The sequence below is a fragment of the Hippocampus guttulatus genome, chromosome 7 (genome assembly GCF_054856545.1).
Source record: "Hippocampus guttulatus isolate MCC_2025c chromosome 7, RoL_Hgut_1.0, whole genome shotgun sequence".
In the NCBI taxonomy this organism is placed as follows: Eukaryota; Metazoa; Chordata; class Actinopteri; order Syngnathiformes; family Syngnathidae; genus Hippocampus; species Hippocampus guttulatus.
Window position 1 is genome coordinate 3,544,761 of NC_141267.1, and position 23,089 is coordinate 3,567,849.

Genomic DNA, 23,089 nt, shown 5'->3' on the forward strand with positions numbered 1-23,089 from the left:
AAGAGGAGAACATCTCGCCCCCCCCCACCCCGCATGACTATAAATAGTATCATTTGTCGATAACATTGTCAAAGTACACCTTTGCATTACACTGTATCCTTATTAACGTATAAGAGAATAAAAAAGAAAGAAATACGGACCAACTTACAACAAAGAATAGCTTTAGTAACTGGAACAGAAAAAGATTTAAAGTGCATCTGAAATTCCAAAATTACATTAAATCCTTAATTTAACAAAAATATTTTTTGACTGACCATGTCAAACCATACGATACCGAAAAATAAAATGACATAAAATCAATAACTGAATAATGCATTCAAACTAATCACCAAACATTATCTCAGGAGCACAATATTAAAAAAAAAAAACAGCAAAACAAAAATATATAAAATCATTTGGGTTTTTTTTTTAAAATCAAAGATGATGTCTGGATTAATGGCTACAATGAGCACTTGCAACGCACAGCTTTTCGAAGCGAGGTTTGAAGCTAGACACAGCAACTCTCGGCTCCTGCTCAATGTGTAGCTGGGACCTGTATTTCAGTTTACTGAAGTAGCAGTCACAAAGCGGCATGATTGTTGGCAATATTCGGCACGTTTTCGCTGGAAAAAAAAACTCTAGCAGCTTATCAGCGTGATTGGGGTGTAATGTCTTTAAGTGGCGCTTTAATTTATTTAGCTTCATGCTGTCCGCAACCAACATTTTTAGACACAGTAAGTTCACCGATCTTTCCTCGTCTGCCACTGTTGTCACAGTAAAGCCAAGTGCTACATACACCTCTTCCCTCCCTTAGAATGCTCCCTGCGCAAACTCTGCCAATGAGAGCGTCATTGCCCCCTAACGTAGTGGAGGTGCAACTGCACCATATTTTAGGACAGTAAAAAAATAAAAAAAGCATGTTCCCCGAGGTCAAACATGCCCCCCTTGACGGAGCCCCCCCCCCCCCTCCCCAGGGGTGAATCAAGACTTGAGTCACAAAATGAAGTATTTTCTGTCTTAAAATATTTCAAAGAGAGTAACATTAGGGATAGAGAAGTGGCCTTATATAAGTGGGCAAGATGGTTATTTATGCTTTCAGTTGGGGCAAATGTTTGTGTTACAAACCTCTGAGCTCTCTGTCAGGTCATCTTTGTCCTTCCTCTTTGGGATGTCAATGCCAGAGTTATGCATCGATCCCTGATCCATAAGCTGAGCCTGAGAGAAGTCCTGCATCTCTCTGTCTGTTACCTAGTAAGCATAGATGAAAGCAAACAATGCATGAATTCATGTTTTAATGATGCAGTGTGAATAGGACTGGGTGTTTTCTACCTCTTTGGGTGGCAGGGGCCATGGCGGTTCATATGGCTCTTTACTATGGTGTGTAAGTTCCATGTTTGTAACTGCTGAGGTGACAGTGCCTGTGCTAAGATGGTGCTGGTGACCATGGCCGGTGTGAACATTTTTACCCACGAGGCTTTGCACTGACTTGACCATGTTCTTCAGGTCCTCGGGGTAAGGTGTGGGATAGCGTTTTAGGTTTATCTCCACCTGTGGAAATAGATCAGGACAATTTTTATTGAGCAAAATGTAAAATCAACCTTAAGCTTCTTTAATTTGTAGTCTTTTGATTATTTACTCTTTTGATTCTTAGTTTATTTTGTTGTCTTCACAATTCAGATATATGTAAATGAAAAATTACAACATAAAAATAAACACACAAAAAATAACTTTTGTGTTTGTAGTATTGAAGAACGTGTCATGATCCTGTTCTCATGTGTCTCTAGCAGGTGACAGAGGAGGGCCTTCCCTCCAGCTTCCACACCGACTGGCAATCTTTTCATCAAGTTAGCCATGTATTTGAGGACTGTCAACATCCCATGTCTCTGTCGGATTATTGAACTTGTTGCTGCTCTTGCTCGATTGTTTTCTTGATCTCGTCAATGTCGTTTTTGCTCTCTTGGTTCTCACCTTGTATTCATTTTGTCTACGATTTTGTTTTTGTTTGGTGAAATTAGACTGTAGTCATTTTGTTTATATCTCGGGGTTCCTATTTCCTTGCCTTTGCAAGTGCTTTTTGTTAATGTACTGTTTTCCTGGTTCTTTTTGACCAGCGTTTTCTGTTTATACCTTGTTGGTGCGCTTTTGTGATTCAATATTTTTGCCCGGATTTTGTTTGTCTACGTTTGTGGAATCTGATCGCCATTCAATTAATTCCCAAACTGTGTCAGAATGAAAACCAATATAAAAGTAAATGTGGCTTTTCATGAGACAAGTCAAACTTCTTCATGAAGACCTACATCACAAAAGTGCCTCACAGTGCTTAACATGCCCACAGTTGACAAATAATAAGAGAATAAGATACCAGGCTGCAACGGATTCCGAGTAGGCAGCATTTAACACAACATGCTACTGAAATTAAAACACATTCATGGTCAAATATAATTGTAGTTACTCGTGAAATTTCAAATTGCCCCCTCCCAAAAAAAAAAAAAAATAATAATCACAAAAAATATCACAGCACTATACAAACATGTGTAGCGCAATATTAATGGCAAAAATATGTCAAATTGAGGTAATTTAATTGGATTATTGAACAGAAAGCATTGTTTACGTATTTTGTTTTGCCCTATTATTTTCCGACTTCTCGCAGAAGCCCGACGAGCGGATTGAAGTTTTGATATTAAAAGGTAAAAGAATTCGCTTACATTGTCATCATTTTTATGAGACGTGGTATAATTAATTTGTTAGTCCCTGTACATGCATACAATTTGGTCCGTTTTCTACAACTTGGTCCGCTGTCATTTATGGGCCCTTAGCTAATTACTCTTTCCCCCATTTATGGCTCGACGGCATCAGGCTGCTGCTGAAACAGGCTCATTGATGTTTATTGACTTGGCTGAAGGATGAAGCTGAACTCTGAGCCACATGGTTGACTCACATTCTGCCAAATGCTACAAAACTGGTGGAGGGCATTTTAGATTTTAGATTAATATTGACCCTCACATCTCTTAGTCAAAAAAAAAAATATATTCAGTATATATACTGTATATATTTTTTTCCAAATGCCAAGTCAATGACAGAAATAAATACATAAATAAATAAATAAATAATAAACACAGTCTTCACTAATCCCAAAGACGCACATTAATTATTGAAGAAGGGGAACATAAATTTTGTTCCACCGTTTGATAATGGAGGAGAGAGTAAACGCACACATCAGGTATTTATCACATCCAGTAAAATGTGGCAAATTAAATATTTTTGTAAAGCCTCATCACCCATTCAAAGTTTTATTTAGAATCCAATGTGGTGGTGAATCAAAGAAAAAGCATAAAAACTCACAATCAACATACTCTTGGACATAACAGTCCATACACTAAAAAAAAAAAATCGGATGAACATGATTAAAATCGGTCAACTGATATACTTTTGGACACTTTTCCAGCAAAATATTAAAATTGATATGCTCATTCTAATCATGCACAAACGATGTACATGTCCAAATTAAGTAAATCCAGTGGAACCAAACGATTTTCGCTGCCCCAGTGTACATAGACATCCAGGTACATACTGAACATAGAGACAGACAGCACAGCCAGATAAAAGGCAGACCTTGACCTTCCCGGAGTTGTCTTCCTCTTCTTTCTTGTCCTCAAAGTCAAAGGCCACAGTCATCCTCTGCTGTCTCTGCTCCTCCCACAGAGTAGGATTAAAGCTGTCACTGTCCGACTGATAATCTGCACACAGGACACCAACCGAAAAGTAAAAAGCGCAATGTTGTAAAACTGCCAATGAACTCCTTAGACAATTTAATCGGCAGGTATGCTTGCTTAAAATACTATGTTAAGACATCATTTTATGGTAAGAGGGAAGAGAAAATTATTGTATTCATGTTCTCATTATCCATCCATCCATCCATTTTCAACACCGCTTATCCTGAAGAGGGTCGCGGGAGTTGCTGGAGCCCATTTCATCTGACTTTGGGCGGAAGGCAGACTACACAACTGAACTGGTCGCCAGCCAGTTGCAGAGCACATATAGACACTAACAACCATTCACACCCACAACCACATCAGTGGGAACCTATCCCACGCTGCCCCCACATAAATCAGGCGAGTGTACCACTGTACCATCAGCGACTGTTATTATTATCGTTCATTAAAACATCTTTTTAAAAGTAACTCTAGTGATAGCGGTTATTTGTACTAATTACATTTTGCCTCATTCCTCATATGAAAATTCCCACATGACACATGACAGGCTCAAACTCCACATTTCTGCCATCAGATTTTCAGTCATACGCATAATACACATGTGTACGCGTACACACACACACTCACACACACACACACACACACACACACACACACACACACACACACACACACACACAGCTTGTACCCTCATCATGACGAGGTTGTTGAGGAAACATGTAGTTGGTCAAAACCTTCTGTTTGGTGTCGGGGTGAGCTTCTGTCTGTAAGGGGATCAGAGCCTTGGACTGCAATGACAGACATATCAATATCAGCTTTCAAGCAATGTCATGTGTAAAAAAAAAAAATTTAGATGCCATCTTTGTCACTCGAGGTGTCCAATCGCACTCAATTGCCGGCATTCATTCTGTGTTCCCTTTCCACATATGCATCATGCTTCTATTTATTAATATACCGAAACGTACAAACATAAATGAACCTTTTTTTTCCTAACCACACAGTATTATAGATCTGACAAAATGCCTCTCCTTCGTGACAACTCATTTGCATTACTGGTTAATCGATTGCAGAGGTTAATATGAAAGGAATACAGTTGCAGTCTAAATGTAATCATCACTGCATGTATTTTCTGATAATGCAATCAAATGGACAGGTCAGAAATCCTGCTTGTGTACTGTCACACGATTAACGGTATTGCATTCATCTACAGGACCATATTTTGCGGGAGAGGAGGGAGAGCTACCTGATTGTCAGAAAGCCAGAGAGCAGCCAGGTCCTTCAACTTAGTAAAGGTGAACGGGAGATTCTTTAACCTGACAATGAGAGACAAGGGAGGGGAGCCAGAATAAGAAAAATATGTTTTCTCTGCCCACGTACTGTACAGCCCGCAGAGCATGTCGCCATAGTAACACACTTGCCAGTTGCCATAGCAACTGGAGGTGGAAAGAGCAAAGACAAAATCATTGATGAAGAGTTTCCATTACATTGTCTGTGTGTCGGTGTGTGTATACCTATTATCACTAAGGTTTAGGACTCGTAGTTTGGTCATCTGTCCTATCTCATCGGGGAGGAACTCAAGTTTGTTGGAGCGTAGTGACATCACTGTCACATTCTTACAGTTACCGATCTGAACACACAAACATAACATTGTGGGGTCAGTTCAGGCAACGAATTGCATGGGTGGTGCTTTCAGGAAGAAAAGTGTCAAGGGTGCAATTGGATAGTCACCTCTCGGGGAAGTTCTATGAGGAAGTTCTCATCAGCAGCAAAGGTTCGGAGACTGTGCAGGTAGCCTATGGTTGGAGGAAGTGACTCCAACTCATTACAGCTACAGTCCAGTTCCTCCAACAGACAAAGACTGAGTGGAAGACATATTGAGAAACGGGGAGGCACAGAGAAAATGGCAAAGAAGTAATAATCATAAAAAAGATTCCACAGCTAGTAAACTGTCCTACTCTTACATTGATATGATTATTTAAAGCATATGGATGGTGATATTCCTTGCTCGGCTTCGAATCATTTTAAGGAACAACTATCATGAGCTGAATACCAAATTCAAAATGTGGGATAGAATGCGAGTGTAAAACCATTTGTAAGCTTGTTTAAGTACAACAGGATTAAACCAGACCCATACAACACAAAACTACAAAAATAGAGATTCATAGCTTTGCTGGAATCAAAACCATCCTTCAACTTATTGCTGTATGAAGACAATGAGGAGAGTTCGTTTACAAAGACGGGTAAAAGACATTCTTAAGCTGTGTAAATGGTGGACTGCACGGTTAATAAATTACATATAGAGTGCAAATACATGATAGTCTCTCAAAAGCCTTTTCTGTGTGTCTTAATTCTTTATGCATTTACAGTATCTGTTTTTGGAAAGGAGCTCTTCATTTGCCTTCAGAGCAGCAACTAAGATCATAAAGAAAAGTCAAAGATCAGCACATTTAAGAATCAATAAATCATCACATGAATCTGATCATGAACAATCATTGCACAGGCTTCGTAGGACTTTTATTACAATATGGGTTCGATTTTGATCCTCCATTATACATTTTAAATGTATGCGTCAATGACAAGCCGAACATGTTTACAGTAATGTCCATGGGGCTCGACAAGGCCCTTTGACCCACTTGTCTTTGAGCACCACTGGGCTGGCTAACAGTAGACTCATGCTAATGAGCCGAGCATTTTACATTCAAGTACTGTTATTGTTAACATTGCAAGAGTCTGCCGTTATTATTCCCACCAGCCTGGACCATCTGGGCCACCATACGGTCGGAGGAGAGGAGAGGAGGGGCAGGGGGACTTATCCTTTATTTAGATATCTTACCAGCCCACAAATCCTTAAAGCAGTGCCAGGTGTTACACTGAAGCAAAGAATGCCCTGCAATGTTTTGCCCTGCTGCGGTATGGTTCTATAGGTGCTACAGCAGCTCATTAAGAAGAGCCCTGGTTAGTCACTAATGTATATCTCCTCCGGCAGAGAGGAGAAACAAAATGAGCAATACAGCACATGAGGTTCTTTTTGAAAACGATACAAAATGAGTCAGGTTGAGCAAGTTGGACATTTTCGTTAACACCTAACTAACTCAGCAATTTATCACATTCATGCACATGCAGTATCCAATTTCTAAGACATGTGTAGATGGCTGCATGAGTGAGTCTCTGTAAACTGACAGTATTCATAATTTGTTGTTTTCCTAGTTTGCCACTGTACGGTGGATCTACGAAAGTTAACGTCACTGAATTAGAACCATTCATAATTTAGCTGAAATGTTTCATGAGCAATGCCTCTCTGAAGGGGCATGTCACTTCAGAGTTTGAACCATCGTCACGCATGACGTCAGGCATAACTTATGCGTACTTTGTCGAACTTAACACTTTCATGCACCCTGTAACCTGATAACATGGTAGACTGTCCATTGTAGTAACCGCTGTCCCTGAAAGGGTTAATTTCAGCAAGTGTCAGAGTACTAACTTGACTCTGCTTTGTCTCTGTTTTGTTTTATATTTGGCTTTTCGTGATGTGTCTTCAACACTTTTGGCAAGAGAGGGAATGAAATGCATGATATCACGGGAGATATTAGCGTTATCAGAAAGACCTTAGTGCAGAGATCATAAAGGATGAACTCTGTGCGCGCGCGTGTGTGTGTCTGTGTGTGTGTGTGTGTGGTGAAGGGGGGCATTTTTGCTACGTTTTGCAACATATAGCCAAAGTAAGAACCAACTGAACTAGTGGTGATAATACAGTACACCAAGGGCTCTAGATTCATGCCAAGTCGACTGCAAGGCACAGTGCAACTGTGCGCATGGGTGGAGTTTCCTTTTTTTTTGGTAGTTTTGCAGATGTGCACAATTAGAAACAGGTGGTTTGCGCATTTGTGGGTTGAACACAGCCAACTAAATTCGCAACAGTCCTCTCATTTCCTTTAAATTCAGTGCTACAGAGGCACACAGTCTACATGGTGGAAGCAGGAACTGACTCACTGAAGCTGCCACCCCCAGACTATAACACTGTGGAGCAATGAAATGTGCAGCCAGCAAGGCGACACTGTCTTCATACATCTGAGTGGGACAGAGAGCACGGAATTAACTGGATGAGAATAGCGCTTAGGCTGCAAGCTTCGGCTATTTCAATTGCTGTCTTATGATATTTATACCAGTGGGACCGTGGGGGAATGAGCGTGAGCGGTGCGAGATGAACCTAAATCTTTGTTGGCAAAATGTTTTGCCCAATATTGCGTGTGCAACAACTGTGTGGTAAGGAGAAATGGATTCATATCGCAATAAACACCAACAATGTGACATTTGTGTGGCTTTACGACAATGCGGTAATACCTGTGCTTATTGCAGTAGTCTGCCAAAAGCGGGTGGATATATTTAACCAAAAATAAGACCAATAGCTTGGTCACTAAAGTATGAAAGCCTATCAATCTATTTTATTCCTACAGCAGCCCGGTTGTGATCCCGCATTAGAAACACGCTTTGTTACGGTTCACAAGATGAGCCTAGTTGGACAGGAAAAAAAACATGTGCAGGGCTTCCATAATTATGACAAAGCACATTCAGCATAATGGTGAGTTGTAATGGATAAGATGTTTGGAAAATGGATGAATGGATTTGCAATCTTTTTTATTTGCATTTGCGTGTTTGCCGGTGCGTCGAAATACATCTTTTATGTGAAACACATCTGCGGTACGAAAAAGGTTGAGGTTAGCTGTACCATGCTTCAAAAATAATCAGTTACGTCATCGACTAATCGACTTTGACTTGACTTTCATCATTTTAGTCGACTGCCAAAAGTCTTGAGTTATTCAGCCTCTTGCTGACAGATCGACCTTGGAACTGATTATTTGGTGGTTGAATAGCATCGCCGATAGCAGTGTTCAACCTGAGAGGTTAATATGTGTTTATATTTTTAAGCAAGTATAGACCTACAAAATAGTAGATTGGCACCAATTCTGCTGCAAGGATAGAGATCATACACATTCCATGAACTGTACACAAATTATATAATTATTTTGCATGTTAGAATACTATCAAGTCAAGTCAAGTCAAGTCAACAGTATTTATAGAGCACTTTCAAACAGCCATCGCTGCATACAAAGTGCTGTACATGGAGCAATTTAACATGCACAATAAACAGTAAGACAAATCGGTAATAAAGGCGATAGAAAGCACCAAACAGTAAAACCAAGAACAAATCTAAGTCATGCTGAGTCGAATGCCAAAGAATACAAGTGAGTTTTGAGGAGGGTTTTGAAGATGGGCAGCGAGGAGGCTTGCCGAATGTTCAGTGGGAGGTCATTCCAGAGCGAGGGACCAGCAACAAAAAAGGCTCGATCCCCTCTGAGTCTCAGTTTAGTTCTTGGTACTTCTAATAAGGTCTGGTCCACAGACCTGAGGCGCCGGGGCGGATGAGCTCAGAGAGGTAAGGTGGCGCGAGATTATTCAGAGATTTGAAAACAAATAAGAGGATGAAAATAACTCTAAAATGAATGGGGAGCCAGTGAAGGGATGCCAGAGTAGGAGTTATGTGCTCCCTCTTACGAGTACCAGTCAAGAGGCGAGCAGCGGTATTCTGGACCAGCTGAAGGCGCTTAATGGAGGACTGGCTGACTCCAAAGTAAAGGGCATTGCAGTAATCGAGCCGGAATGTGACAAAGGCATGAATTACTGTCTCAAAGTGTTCATGTGAGAGGAGAGGTTTTATTTTGGCCAGCTGTCTAAGGTGAAAGAAGCTGGATTTAACAACGGCACCAATTTGCCGATCGAGTTTGAAATCACTGTCCAGTTTAAGGCCCAAGTTTGAGACTGTTGACTTAAGATAAGGAGACAGGGGGCCCAAGTCTACAGGATGGAATGTACAAGGGCCACTGGGACCAAACAATATCACCGCTGTCTTCTTTTCATTGAATCTCAAGAAATGTTGTGCCATCCAGGTTTTGATTTCTTCCAGACAGGATAGGAGTGGCCTTAATGAGAAGTCGTCTTTCTTGCTCAGTGGGACATAGATCTGGCAGTCATCTGCATAGCAGTGGAAGGGAATACCATGTTTCCTTAAGATGGAACCCAATGGGAGCAGATACAGCTAGAACAGCAGAGGCCCCAGAATTGAGCCCTGTGGAACACCACATGACAGGGGAGCAGTGTGTGACTCAGAGCAGCCAAGGCTGACACAGAAGGTTCTGTCAGCTAAATAGGACCTAAACCACTCAAGAGCACTGCCACCAATGCCCACCAAGTGCTGCAAACGAGTCAGCAGAATACTGTGATCCACTGTATCAAATGCTGCAGTTAAGTCCAATAAAACTAGACACACGTGGTCTCCAGAGTCATTTGCCAGGAGGATGTCATTAGAAACGCGTAACAGGGCTGACTCCGTGCTATGCATCGTCTTGAAACCTGACTGGAAGACCTCCAAGATGTTATGTTCATCCAAGAAAAATTTCAACTGCATGTGCACCACTTTTTCCAGAATTTTGGAAATGAAAGGCAGTTTGGAAATTGGCCTGAAACTTGACAGCACATCTGGATCAAAACCAGGTTTCTTGATCAAGGGTTGGACCACAGCATGTTTAAACTGTTGGGGAACTACACCAGAAGAGAGGCTGCTGTTGATGATATCCAAGACTGATGCGCCAACACTCGGGAGAACCTCCTGAAAGAAGTGCGGGGGAATAGAGTCGCAAATCGACAAATAATACACGGTAAATCTCATATATTTGGGACCGAGGATGCAAACAGAGTTGTTTGCCAAGATAAATTATGTTGCATTCATGAAAGGTAATACGCAAATATATTAATGACACGGATCCATCCATCCATTTTCTAATCCGCCTATTCTCACGAGGGTCGTGGGGCATGCTGGAGCCTATCCCAGCTGTCTTCGGGCAGTCGGTGGGGTACACCCTGAACTGGTTGCGAGCCAGTCGCAGGATACACAGAGATGAACAACCATCCGCGCTCACACTCACACCTAGGGACAATCTAGAGCAGAGCTAGACTAACTACGGCCCGCGGGCCGGATCTGGCCCGTTGGTCTTTTTAATCCGGCCTGCCGAAGGTTGGTACAGTTCACAATTAAGGTTTGATGTAAATTATTGCATTCATTTCATTTGGACTTGTAATGACATTTCAACACCAGGTGGCGCAGTTACTTGAAGTTGCAGAGCACAGGGAGGGAGGGGGAGTCGATACGGAAGCCCGCAGTAGCGCTAACTCAAGTAACTCCGCTCGATACGACGGAATAAGTGTGTCCACACTGCTATTTTCAATCATTGGATCCAAAACGGCGACATGCAAGTGACTCTTTATTGCAGTTTTACTGGAATTGCGAACATTTTTACATCCTGTAGATCATGGCATCCAAACGAAGAGGAACAGTAATGGCCGCGGAAGAGAAAGTGAAGTGTATCTGATTAAACGAAGCGGGTTACAAAGTACGAAACATTCAGGAGACGCTTGGAGTCTGAAAGACTCAAATCTATGAGACTTTGAAAAACCAGGTAGCGATTCTTGCTCAGTCTGATTCTGGCTGTTTCCATGCTGAATTGCTTGCGGCTCGACGGACAATCGAGTAAGTAAACGTTTCCTGGAATTGTTTGACTGTTATCGTGCTAAAAACTTTCCGCAAACTGGACCGCTATTAAGAGAGCAATCGAGTTCCATAGCACTATGGGCATCGAAGACTTCGAAGCGTCCCGTGGCTGGGTTCAAAAGTTCGTTGCACGACATCAGCTGAGCAATGCTGTCTTGTGTGGTGATCGAGCGGAGGTCAAGTTCGAGACAGTGAGTGAGTGGAAAGAAAGCCACCCGGTCTTTTACTCATCTCATTTTGTAGCAAATAGTCCTAACTTTGAAAATTTAGTCATATACCTGGACTGTATGCTGCAGTTTTTGGGCAATATATTGTTGCACTTTGTTGCTTGTGTTGTCACCAGTGGCGGGCCGTGCATTTCAACCTTAGGCCTTCAGTGATGTCACATACATTAACACAATATAGGCTCGTCAAGCAGCACTTAATTCAGGAGTCAAGTATGCATTCACAATTAAGAGCAGGAAACTAAATTTACAGATATTGTCAAAAATACAAAGATTTAAAAAATACTAAATAAAATGCCACCCAAATTACGCTGTGTGATCTTAAACAAGTCTGTCCAATAAATTGCCCAATGTCGCAGTTTCATATAAGACACCAACCACAAAATAACAAAACAAACTATTCTTTGACAATAAAGTTATTTATTTAACATTTAACATGTTATTTTAAATAACATTGAAAGCCACTCGACTAAGTGACGTAAAGAATACAGAGAATAATTTGGTTTACATATTTATGAAAATAAAATAACATAAATTAAATTTATGTGATTCTCAGAAAAGTAAATTTATTAAATTTACTTTTCTGAGAATGTTTAGGCCAGCAGAGAAGGCCTTGCTGGCCCTGACGGAACGCCACTGGTTGTCACACATGTATGTTGTTAACATACTTGGACGCTCATACACCCTTCCGTGAGCCGTCATCTTACCGTGGTGGAGGGGTTTGTGTGTCCCAATGATCCTAGGAGCTAAGTTGCCTGGGGCTTTATGCCCCTGGCAGGGTCACCCATGGCAAACAGGTCCTAGGTGAGGGACCAGACAGAGCACGGTTCACAAAAACCCCTTATGACGAACAAAATAAATGGAACCCAGTTTCCCTTGACCGGACGTGGGTCACCGGGGCCCCCCTCTGGAGCCAGGCCTGGGGGTGGGGCTCGTTGGCGAGCACCTGGTGGCCGGGCCTGCACCCATGGGGCCCGGCCGGGCTCAGCCCGAAGAGGCAACGTGGGTCCCCCTTCTCATGGGCTCACCACCCATGGGAGGGGCCAAAGGGGTCGGGTGCAGTGTGAGCTGGGCGGCAGCCAAAGGCGGGGACCCTGGCGGTCCGATCCTCGGCTGCAGAAACTAGCTCTAGGGTCATGGAATGTCACCTCTCTTGCAGGGAAGGAGCCCAAGCTGGTGTGCGAGGTAGAAAGGTTTCGACTGGATATAGTCCGACTTACCTCCACACACAGCCTGGGATCTGGTACCAGTTCTCTCGAGAGGGGTTGGACTCTATTCCACTCTGGATTGCCCACGGTGAGAGGCGCAGAGCAGGCGTGGGCATACTCATTGCCCCCCGGCTCAGTGCCTGTACATTGGGGTTCACACCGGGAGACGAGAGGGTTGCCTCCCTCCGCCTTCGGGTCGGGGGACGGGTCCTGACTGTTGTTTGTGCAAATGCACCAAACAGCAGCTCAGCGTACCCACCCTTTTTGGAGTCCTTGGAGGGTGTGCTGGAGAGTACTCCTGCTGGGGACTCCCTTGTTCTGCTGGGGGACTTCAATGCTCAGGTGGGCAATGACAGTGAGACCTGGAAGGGCGTGACTGGGAGGAACGGCCCCCCGATCAGAACTCGAGTGGTGTTTTGTTATTGGACTTCTGTGCTCGTCACGGATTGTCCATAACGAACACCTTGTTCAAACATAAGGGTGTCCATATGTGCACTTGGCACCAGGACACCCTTGGCCGCAGTTCGTTGATTGACTTTGTGGTGTATCATCGGATTTGCGGCCGCATGTTTTGGACACTCGGGTGAAAAGAGGGGCGGAACTGTCAATTGATCACCACCTGGTGGTGAGTAGGCTCCGATGGTGGGGGAAGATGCCGGTCCGACCTGGCAGACCGAAACGTATTATGAGGGTTTGTCGGGAGCGGGAATCCGCTGTCAGAAGGAGTTTCAACTCCCACCTCCGACAGAGCTTTTCCCATGTTCCGGGGGAGGCGGGGGATATTGAGTCCGAGTGGACCATGTTCCGTGCCTCTATTGTTGAGGCGGCCAATCTGAGTTGCGGCCGTAAGGTGGTTGGTGCCTGTCGTGGCGGCAACCCCCGGACTCGCTGGTGGACACCAGCAGGAACGGATGCCGTCAAGCTGAAGAAGGAGTCCTATCAGGCCTTTATGGCCTGTGGGACCCCAGAGGCAGCTGCCGGGTATCGACTGGCCAAGCGGAATGCAGCTGCGGTGGTCGCCAAGGCAAAAACTCGGGCGTGGGAGGAGTTCGGTGAGGCCATGGAAGCCGATTTCCAGACGGCTTCGAGGAAATTCTGGTCCACCATCCGATGTCTCAGGAGGGGGAAACAGTGCACCACTAACACTGTGTACAGTGGGGATGGGGCGCTGTTGACCTCGACTCGGGACGTTGTGAGCCGGTGGGCGGAGTACTTCGAAGACCTCCTCAACTCCACCAACACGCCTTCCTTGGAGGAAGCAGAGTCTGGGGACTCTGAGGTGTGCTCTCCTATCTCTGTGGTTGAAGTCACCGATGTGGTTAAGAAGCTCCTCGGTGGCAAGGCCCCAGGGGTGGATGAGATCCGCCCGGAGTTCCTCAAGGCTCTGGATGTTGTGGGGCTGTCCTGGTTGACACGCCTCTGCAACATCGCGTGGTCAGCGGGGAGAGTGCCTCTGGATTGGCAGACCGGTGGTGGTCCCTCTTTTTAAAAAAGGGGACCGGAGGGTGTGTTCCAACAACAGAGGGATCAGACTCCTCAGCCTCCCTGGTAAGGTCTATTCAGGGGTGCTGGAGAGGAGGGTCCGTCAGGTAGTCGAGCCTCAGATTGAGGAGGAGCAGTGTGGTTTTCGTCCCGGCCGTGGAACAGTGGACCAGCTCTTAGCAGGGTCCTAGAGGGTATGTGGGAATTCGCCCAACCAGTCTACATGTGTTTTGTGGACTTGGAGAAGGCGTTTGACCGTGTCCCTCGAGGAGTTCTGTGGGGGGTGCTTCGTGGGTATGGGGTACCGAACCCCCTGATACGGGCTGTTCAGTCACAATACCACCGATGTCAGAGTTTGGTTCGCATTGCCGGCAGTAAGTCTGAATCGTTTCCAGTGAGGGTAGGACTCCGCCAAGGCCGCCGATTCTGTTCATAACCTTTATGGACAGAATTTCTAGGCACAGCCGAAGCGTTGAGGGGGTCCGTTTTGGTGGCCTCAGTATTGCATCTCTGCTTTTTGCAGATGATGTGGTACTGTTGGCTCCTTCAAGCAGGGCTCTCCAACTCTCACTGGAGCGCTTCGCAGCCGAGTGTGAAGCGTTTGGGATGAAAATCTGAAACAATGGTCCTCAGTCGGAAAAGGGTGGAATGCCCCCTCCGGGTCGGGGAGGAGATCTTGCCCCAAGTGGAGGAGTTTAAGTCTCTTGGGGTCTTGTTCACGAGTGAGGGCAGGAGGGAGCGAGAGATTGACAGGCGGATCGGTGCAGCGTCTGCTGTGATGCGGACTTTGTATCGGTCTGTCGTGGTAAAGAAGGAGATGAGCCAAAGGGTGAAGCTCTCAATTTACCGATCGATCTACGTTCCAACCCTCATCTATGGTCACAAGCTATGAGTCGTGACCGAAAGAAAGAACGAGATCCCGGATGGCGCCGACAGGTATGGCAGCCTCGGTCACACGCTCCCTAGTATTATCCCTGTTTTTGTCATTTTCGTTAGTTTTTGGCGACCCTGAGCGGCTTACTTACACGAGGGAAAAGTTGCTGCGCATTGGGGAGTCTACGCTCGGTCTTTTTTCACCAGCACACGAAAACCCACAAGGTTTTTCGGAGCTAATCGCGAGCGGAGCGGCTGCGCTGTACGGAGCATGGAAACGCCGCCGGAGGAGGGGGAAGAGAGCCGGCGTGCTCGTCAAGCTCCGGCAGCGCGGATTTCGAACCCCGCTCCCATCGATCCATCTTGCTAAACTACGATCTCTGCCAAACAAGATGGATGAACTTCTTCTCCTGACAAAGACCAACAAAGCCTTTGCACGTTCTGCAGCGCTCTGCTTCACTGAAACCTGGCTCAGTGACCGCCACCCGGATTCCGCGCTACATCTACCCGGCTTCCGCCTTCTCCGAGCCGACCGCGACACGGAGCTATCAGGGAAATCGAAAGGTGGCGGGATTTGCTTCTATATCAACAAAGAATGGTGCACTGATGTCACGAAGCTCGACGCACACTGCAGCCCGGACCTGGAGTCGCTGTCTTTAAACTGCAAGCCATTCTACTCGCCACGTGAGTTCACCTCCTTTTTACTAATCGGTGTTTACATTGCGCCACAAGCTAACGCTAACACGGCGATACAAACGCTAGCCGAACAAGTAAACAAACTCGAACTAAAATACCCAGAGTCACCCCTGATAATTTTGGGCGATTTTAATAGAGCACATCTCAACCGTGAACTTCCCAGATATAAGCAGCACATCGACTGTTTCACCAGAGAAGGCAACATTCTAGACCACTGCTATACAACAATCAAAGATTCATACCGATCGGTTTTCCGTGCAGCATTGGGTCTTTCTGACCACAATTTAATCCACTTAATACCAACATACAGACAGAAACTCAAATGTGCTAAACCGGTTGTTAAGACTGTGAAAAAATGGACAGATGAAGCAAAGCTAGCTCTACAAGAATGCTTAGACTGCACTGATTGGGGCGTCTTTGAAACTTCAACGGGCACACTGGATGAATACACAGACACTGTAACATCATACATCAGTTTCTGTGAGGACATGTGCGTACCAACGAAGTCCTTCCGCTCCTTCAACAATAACAAGCCATGGTTTACTCCCAAACTCAGGCAACTCAGGAAAGAGAAAGAGGCCGCATTTAGAAGTGGAGATCGGGCACTGTACAAACACGCCCGAAACCAATTGACAAAGGAAATTAACATCGCTAAGAGAAGCTATGCAGAGAGGCTGAAAAAACAGTTCTCTGCTAACGACTCTGCATCTGTATGGAATGGCCTGAAAGCAATCACTAACTATAGAATGCCATCCCCCCAAACAGTGAACAATAAGGGTCTTGCTAATGAACTAAACATGTTTTTCTGCCGATTTGAAAAGGACACCCCCATTTCCCACACACACCCACCTCTACCAGAAACTACTCTATCTACCCCTCCACCCTCATTTTCTCCACTACAGATCCACGAACAGGACGTGAGACGGCTCTTCAAGCAGCAGAAGATCAAGAAAGCTGCGGGGCCCGACAAAGTGTCCCCCTCCTGCCTGAAAGTCTGCGCTGACCAGCTGGCTCCGGTCTTCACACAAATCTTCAACAGATCTCTGGAGCTGTGTGAGGTCCCATCCTGCTTCAAACAGTCTACCATCATCCCAGTTCCCAAGAAATCGGCAACATCGGAACTGAACGACTATAGGCCTGTCGCCCTGACGTCTGTGGTCATGAAGTCCTTTGAACGCCTTGTGCTGAACCACCTAAAGAACGTCACCGGACCCCTGCTGGACCCTCTCCAGTTTGCCTACCGGGCAAACAGGTCTGTGGAAGACGCAGTCAACATAGGTCTGCACTACATCCTCGAGCACCTCGACAGCACAGGGACCTATGCAAGGATTCTGTTTGTGGATTTCAGCTCTGCGTTCAACACCATCATCCCGGAACTCCTCACTCCCAAACTTCTCCACCTCGGTGTGTCCCCTACGATCTGCCAGTGGATCCTCAGCTTCCTGACGGGACGGACACAACAGGTGAGACTGGGAGCAACAACATCATCAATACGCACCACCAGCACTGGAGCCCCACAGGGATGTGTCCTCTCTCCACTGCTCTTCTCTCTCTACACAAACGATTGCACCTCAACAGATCCAGCTGTCAAACTCATAAAGTTCGCAGACGACACCACGGTCATCGGTCTCATCAAAGACGGCGACGAGTCTGCGTACTGCCAACAAGTGGAGCAGCTGGAGCTCTGGTGCAGCCGACACAACCTCGGGCTGAACACGCTCAAGACTGTAGAGATGATCGTGGACTTCAGGAAACATTCTTCTCCACAGTTGCCCCTCACACTATCCAACTGCCCTGTGTCAACCGTCGAGACCTTCAAGTTCCTGGGAATCACAGTCTCCCAGGACATGAAGTGGGAAGTCAACACCATCTCCATCCTGAAAAGGGCCCGGCAGAGGATGTACTTCCTGAGGCTGCTGAGGAAGCATGGCCTGCCACAGGAGGTGCTACGACAGTTCTACACGGCAGTCATCGAATCAATCCTGTGTTCTTCCATCACGGTTTGGTTTGGGGTCGCCACAAAAAAGGACAAAATCCGACTTCAACAGACAGTTAGGACGGCGGAAAAAATCATTGGCACCGCCCTCCCCACTCTTGAGGACTTGCACACTGCAAGAATCAAGACAAGGGCACGGAAAATCCTCCTGGATCCCCCGCACCCTGCCCACCACCTTTTCCAGCTACTCCCCTCAGGCAGAAGCTACAGATCCATGCGCACCAAATCCAGTAGACACTTAAACAGCTTCTTCCCTCTAGCCATTAACTCCTTAAACAGTCACTGACGTAGTCACTCTTCTTGTACTACAAATACTGCTACTGGTTACTCTAAAATGGTTCAATGATTTGTTGTTTACGATGATACTAATGCAGCGTGTTATACCGGAGACAAATTCCTTGTGTGTTCTACATACTTGGCCAATAAAGATGATTCTGATTCTGATTCTGATTCTGATAAAAGCGGCCGAAATGAGCTTTCTCCGCAGGGTGTGCGGGCTCTCCCTTAGAGATAAAGGTGAGAAGCTCGGTCATCCGGGAGGGTCTCAGATTCGAGCCGCTTCTCCTCCACATCGAGAGGAGCCAGATGAGGTGGCTTGGGCATCTGATTCGGATGCCTCCTGATGCCTCCCTGGTGAGGTGTTCCGGGCATGTCCCACCCGGAGGAGACCCCGAGGACGACCCAGGACACGCTGGAGAGACTATGTCACCCAGCTGGCCTGGGAACGCCTCGGGATCCCCCGGGGAGAGCTGGAAGAATTAGCTAGGGAGAGGGAAGTCTGGGCTTCCCTGCTAAAGCTGCTGCCCCCGCGACCAGGCCCCGGATAAGCGGTAGAAGATGGATGGATGGATGGATGGATGGATGGATGGACGCTCATGCAGGACATATACCACAGTTGTTTCACTGTTCTCATTAAAAAAAAGTATGGTAATACTTTAATGCTTTTGTTCCGTTGATGTTTGGTATGGACTGTCAACATATACAGTTTTTTATATGTACCGTATCTTGTGCTGACCCGGCCACCTGTCAAATTTAGAAATCAATGTGGACCCCGAGCCAAAAAGTTTGCCCACCCCTGATCGAGAGTGTTCCATTCACATGCCATGCATGTTTTTGGAATGTGGGAAAAAACCGGAGTACCCTGAGAAAGCCCACACAGGCACGTGGAGAACATGCAAACTCCACACAGGAAGGCCGGAGCCGGAAACGAACCCTGTTCCTCTGCACTGTGAGGTGGATGTGCTAACCATTCGATCACTGTGCTACCTAATGTCATCTATTAGTATCTAAATACAAGTTGATTAAAAAGCATAACTTGAGATGGCATGAGCCTAATTATGGGGAACACACTGATTTCAAGGAAGTCATTAGTGAAGGAGGGCTCCATTCTAAGGTATCAGCAGAAGGGAAATAATGGTGTGCTTATTGATGTTAATCCCAGGGATTTATTCAGAAAGGTGCATTGTTTTCAGGTCATCAAGATAAAAAGCACAGCAGATGAAAATATTGTAAATAATCTATCACAACGTATCCCTGTTACAATGCAATTACATCATGATGTTACAAATAAAAGTTATTTAATTAACTGTAAAGAGGAGAGCAATATCAGTGCTCCAATATACTTTTCTATTCTGTTTGTTGTTTTCAGTGCAGTCCATTGTGTTGTGCTCTGATCCAACACATGCAAAGAAACTTTGCGTCTGTGAGGACTTTACGACCAATTGAACATTCAAGGAAGAAATCATGAAGAAACATTTGTGCACTCAAACAAAAATTTGTTTAATTTGCGTGAAGTGATGCAATCTTTTTTTTTCTCACGGTGTGTTTGTATCTGTGACGCAACTGAACATCTCTCTCTTATTTCTGAACACATCCCTGAAGCAACAAACTATGTTCTAAAGTTACTCACCCTTGCTTGGGCTTCGCACTTATGCCACGGCAACGCAGCAAAAGCAACACACAGAATCCCCCCCCCCAAATCATCAGCCAGCACAATAACAGAAAGTAGTAAACAAGGAAAGTACATAACCCTCCAGAGAATAACACCTCGTGATGAAATAGCAAGCAAAAACTGATCTACGTGGCTTTAATTGGCCTTTATGACTTGAATGCTTGTAGAGATTTCTTACCTCCCGATAGTTCCCGGCAGTGAGGTCAACTGGTTGTCATCCACTTTCAGTGTTGTCAGTTTCTTTAACATTCCTGTAAGGCCATGCAAATGCAAAGACATCGGTAAATACAAATTAACTTTGTTTACAGTTTCACATTGCAGCCCAGATACAGTTCTGCTCATAAGTTATGTGTACATTTAATGAGCTCAAATATAAATATCACCATTCACCACTAGTTGGCAGGCATACATTGCTGCTTAGAAGTTTCCGCACCCTAAGGGTATGTACACCTCTGAGCACAACTGTATTGTTAAAAAAAATGTTTGAACTGCTGTAGATGGAGGTCTGTGCTCTGTAAGCGGTCTTATTTATATTGTATAATAAAATAATGTGTGTGTCTGAGGACCCACCTATAGAGTCAGGGAGATGCTGAAGCATGTTGGAGGAAAGCAAAAGATCCTCTAAGGCCTCACAACCTGAAACATCCGTGTCCAAATTCTCAATACGATTCTTAGCTAAGTCTAAGTAGCGCAGCTGGCGAAGTTTTCCTAGTGACTGCAGAGTCAGAGAGATAAGGAAGGCAAATCATAGATAAACCACATCTATAAAATGAAAAAAAAAAGAACATGCAGTATTTTATAATTAGTGTCCTTACCCCAGGTATGGACTGGAGAGAGTTGTTATCCATCCACAGCTCCTTTAGATTGTGAATCTGCTCCAACACTTCCGGCTAAGATGCAAATAGACCACACGTCAACAAAATAAAAACGGCCAAAATATTTTTGACCAGAAACATTCAGTCAAATTTCAAATGACATTTTACTGTGACAATTTATATTCACTTTATGCTTCATTAGGTACACTACATCTAAATCCCTCTAAACTATCTAAAACTCCATTTCCAAAGATAATATTTAATTTTAAATGGTACCATCATAATGAAGAGAAGACACTTGTTATGGTGGAGTAGAACCAGTCACATTCGCAAAGTGAGTCGTGAGCTTTGAGCGTGGTGAACATAAATTAGTGGGCAAGACTCTTGGCGGGATGCAAACCATGCGGCGAACTTCCTGTCTGACCCAGATGTCAAATCCTGTCAACTTCCATCCGGTCTTCTCTCCCTCAGCCCCCTCATGGCACTGTGTCCCATTTCATGGTCCAGCTGAACTCATGCCTTACTCCTTAATGAGACGATATCTTCAGAAGATTCATCATATGCTGCACCGGTTTTTGAAATGAGAATGTCGGAGGAGGCCATCCCTGAAATGGGACTTGCTGACTTTGTTTGTGATTCTCTTTCCCGTCCTGTCTATATTATATATATTTTTAATAGTGCTGCCAAATGATTAAGATATTTAATCGTGATTAAAAACAAAACTGTCATAATTAAAAAAATAGTTAACACATAATTAATCGTGATTATGCACACATTTTTTATCGTTTCTAAATTTCCTTTTATGTTCTTTTGTCCTATTTTTCCCGTTTTAATGCTCTCATCAACATGGAATCATGGATGAGTTTTCTATGTGCAAAATGCAAATATTTACTGAAACAACAATTTCGATTTTCAATTTTACATGAACATTTTTCACTTGGAGCAGTTATTCGCACATAATCTCTCACACAATATTAATGCCCATCAACAGCAGTGAAAAAAATTTTTTTGTCACACAACAGCTCCTTTAACAGCTCTATTTAGGGAATCAAAACAGAGCAATACAAAATTATAAAGTGCACATCTACGGTAAACTAGTACTCAGCCTATTATGGATTTAAGCCATGGTTGCAAACTTCCTTTTTCTCAAATTTGCTTTGAACACAGCAGTCAGGCTATGTTGATTCTGTTGGTTCTTCTTGCGCGGAAGTCTCTCAATGGTTTTGTGTATACATCATTTCGGATGACTACACTTGGTTCGAGACACAACACTGGAGACGTTTTCTTATTTTCAGTGTGGTCGCTACCACTGAACTCTCGACGTGCCTCAGCGCACCGTCACTGTCAGACGTACACAGGGAAGCTCCACCCCCTTTATTTATATGGACACGGAACACGGTAACCTTCCACACAAAATAGTTCCAAACAAGTAACAATCGTGTCAGTGACATACATCGTACTCAACAGGCATTCCTGCTCTTTATTCACCAGAGGCTCATCAACCTAGTCTCTTATTTCTCTCCCGAAACAGTGTCTTCTCCCGCTTGGTGTACTTAACTTCTCCGCTACGAACAATTTCTGTACAAAGCTCGTAATGGAGGCTCTCGCCAGCAATCCGTCGTGGAGTCGTTAGGCGCAATGCGAATGATTTCAACTTGAATCTAGCTGTGGACAATGTTGACAGGCTTGCATGCAGTAGCCATACATTTAGCTATGGCTTCAGCAAATTTGTTCTTCGTCGCGTTGTCCATTTTCTTCGCTTTGAAATAATCCAAAACTGTCTGTCTTTGACGAGGGGACGGAGTACTCACATCAGCTGTGTGCTTGGCCATTAAGTGATGTTTCAGACTCGACATGCTATGATGATAGCTCAGTTTACGACTGCAAAACATACAGGTAACGTTGGTCTTGTCAGTGGAACCATCTGGCAACTTTTTAAAAGTAAACCTTCCATTCATAAACTCTTTAAGGATCCGTTTTCGGTGTCTCGCGCTGCCGTGGCTGGCAAAACAGACATTGGCGTGGACCTGTGCAGCGTGCTTGTTGTTTTGTTTCCGGTTTATTTATAGAGCAACGTAACATCCGCTGTGACGTGTTGCCGCATTAATCTCGCGCTAAAAAATTTAATCACGTTAAAATTGATTTAAATTAATGCCAATAATAACACACTAAACTGACAGCTCTAATTTTTTAATTATTATTTAAACACAGACAACTGTCCAAAGAGAACCACTTTTTTTTTTTACATTGACATTTTAGAATAATTCTAAAATGTCAATGTAAAAAAAAAGTTTAGATGAACACCACCTGTTAAATAGAACAGCACACATTCTTACCACTTCAGAGAATTCATTGCTACCCAGATCCAATCTCTCCAACTGTGTCAGTCGATGAATAGACCTGGAATGAGAGAATGCAGACACCTACGATCACAAGAAAGCTTGGTAACTTTGAGTGGAAGTAAATTCTATCTTTCCAATGATGATTACAATCAAGCAGTCCACCTTCAGGTGATTAATAAGTATTGGAATATTGGGGTTTTTATTATT

The 23,089-nt window shown here is 44.5% G+C and overlaps 1 protein-coding gene across 1 annotated transcript in view; it reads right to left on the reverse strand.

The window, feature by feature from the left end:
• Nucleotides 1–23,089, reverse strand: part of lrrc7 (leucine rich repeat containing 7) — a 125,881-nt gene that overhangs the window by 26,315 nt on the left and 76,477 nt on the right. The window contains exons 7-18 of the mRNA XM_086114906.1: nucleotides 22,877–22,940; nucleotides 20,541–20,615; nucleotides 20,296–20,440; nucleotides 19,904–19,976; nucleotides 19,684–19,701; nucleotides 5,421–5,550; nucleotides 5,204–5,319; nucleotides 4,936–5,005; nucleotides 4,381–4,480; nucleotides 3,592–3,716; nucleotides 1,309–1,527; nucleotides 1,105–1,227 (exon numbers count right to left, since the gene is read on the reverse strand). Coding sequence (XP_085971032.1) covers nucleotides 1,105–1,227; nucleotides 1,309–1,527; nucleotides 3,592–3,716; nucleotides 4,381–4,480; nucleotides 4,936–5,005; nucleotides 5,204–5,319; nucleotides 5,421–5,550; nucleotides 19,684–19,701; nucleotides 19,904–19,976; nucleotides 20,296–20,440; nucleotides 20,541–20,615; nucleotides 22,877–22,940 — 1,258 coding nt within the window. The remainder of the gene's footprint in view (nucleotides 1–1,104; nucleotides 1,228–1,308; nucleotides 1,528–3,591; nucleotides 3,717–4,380; nucleotides 4,481–4,935; nucleotides 5,006–5,203; nucleotides 5,320–5,420; nucleotides 5,551–19,683; nucleotides 19,702–19,903; nucleotides 19,977–20,295; nucleotides 20,441–20,540; nucleotides 20,616–22,876; nucleotides 22,941–23,089) is intronic.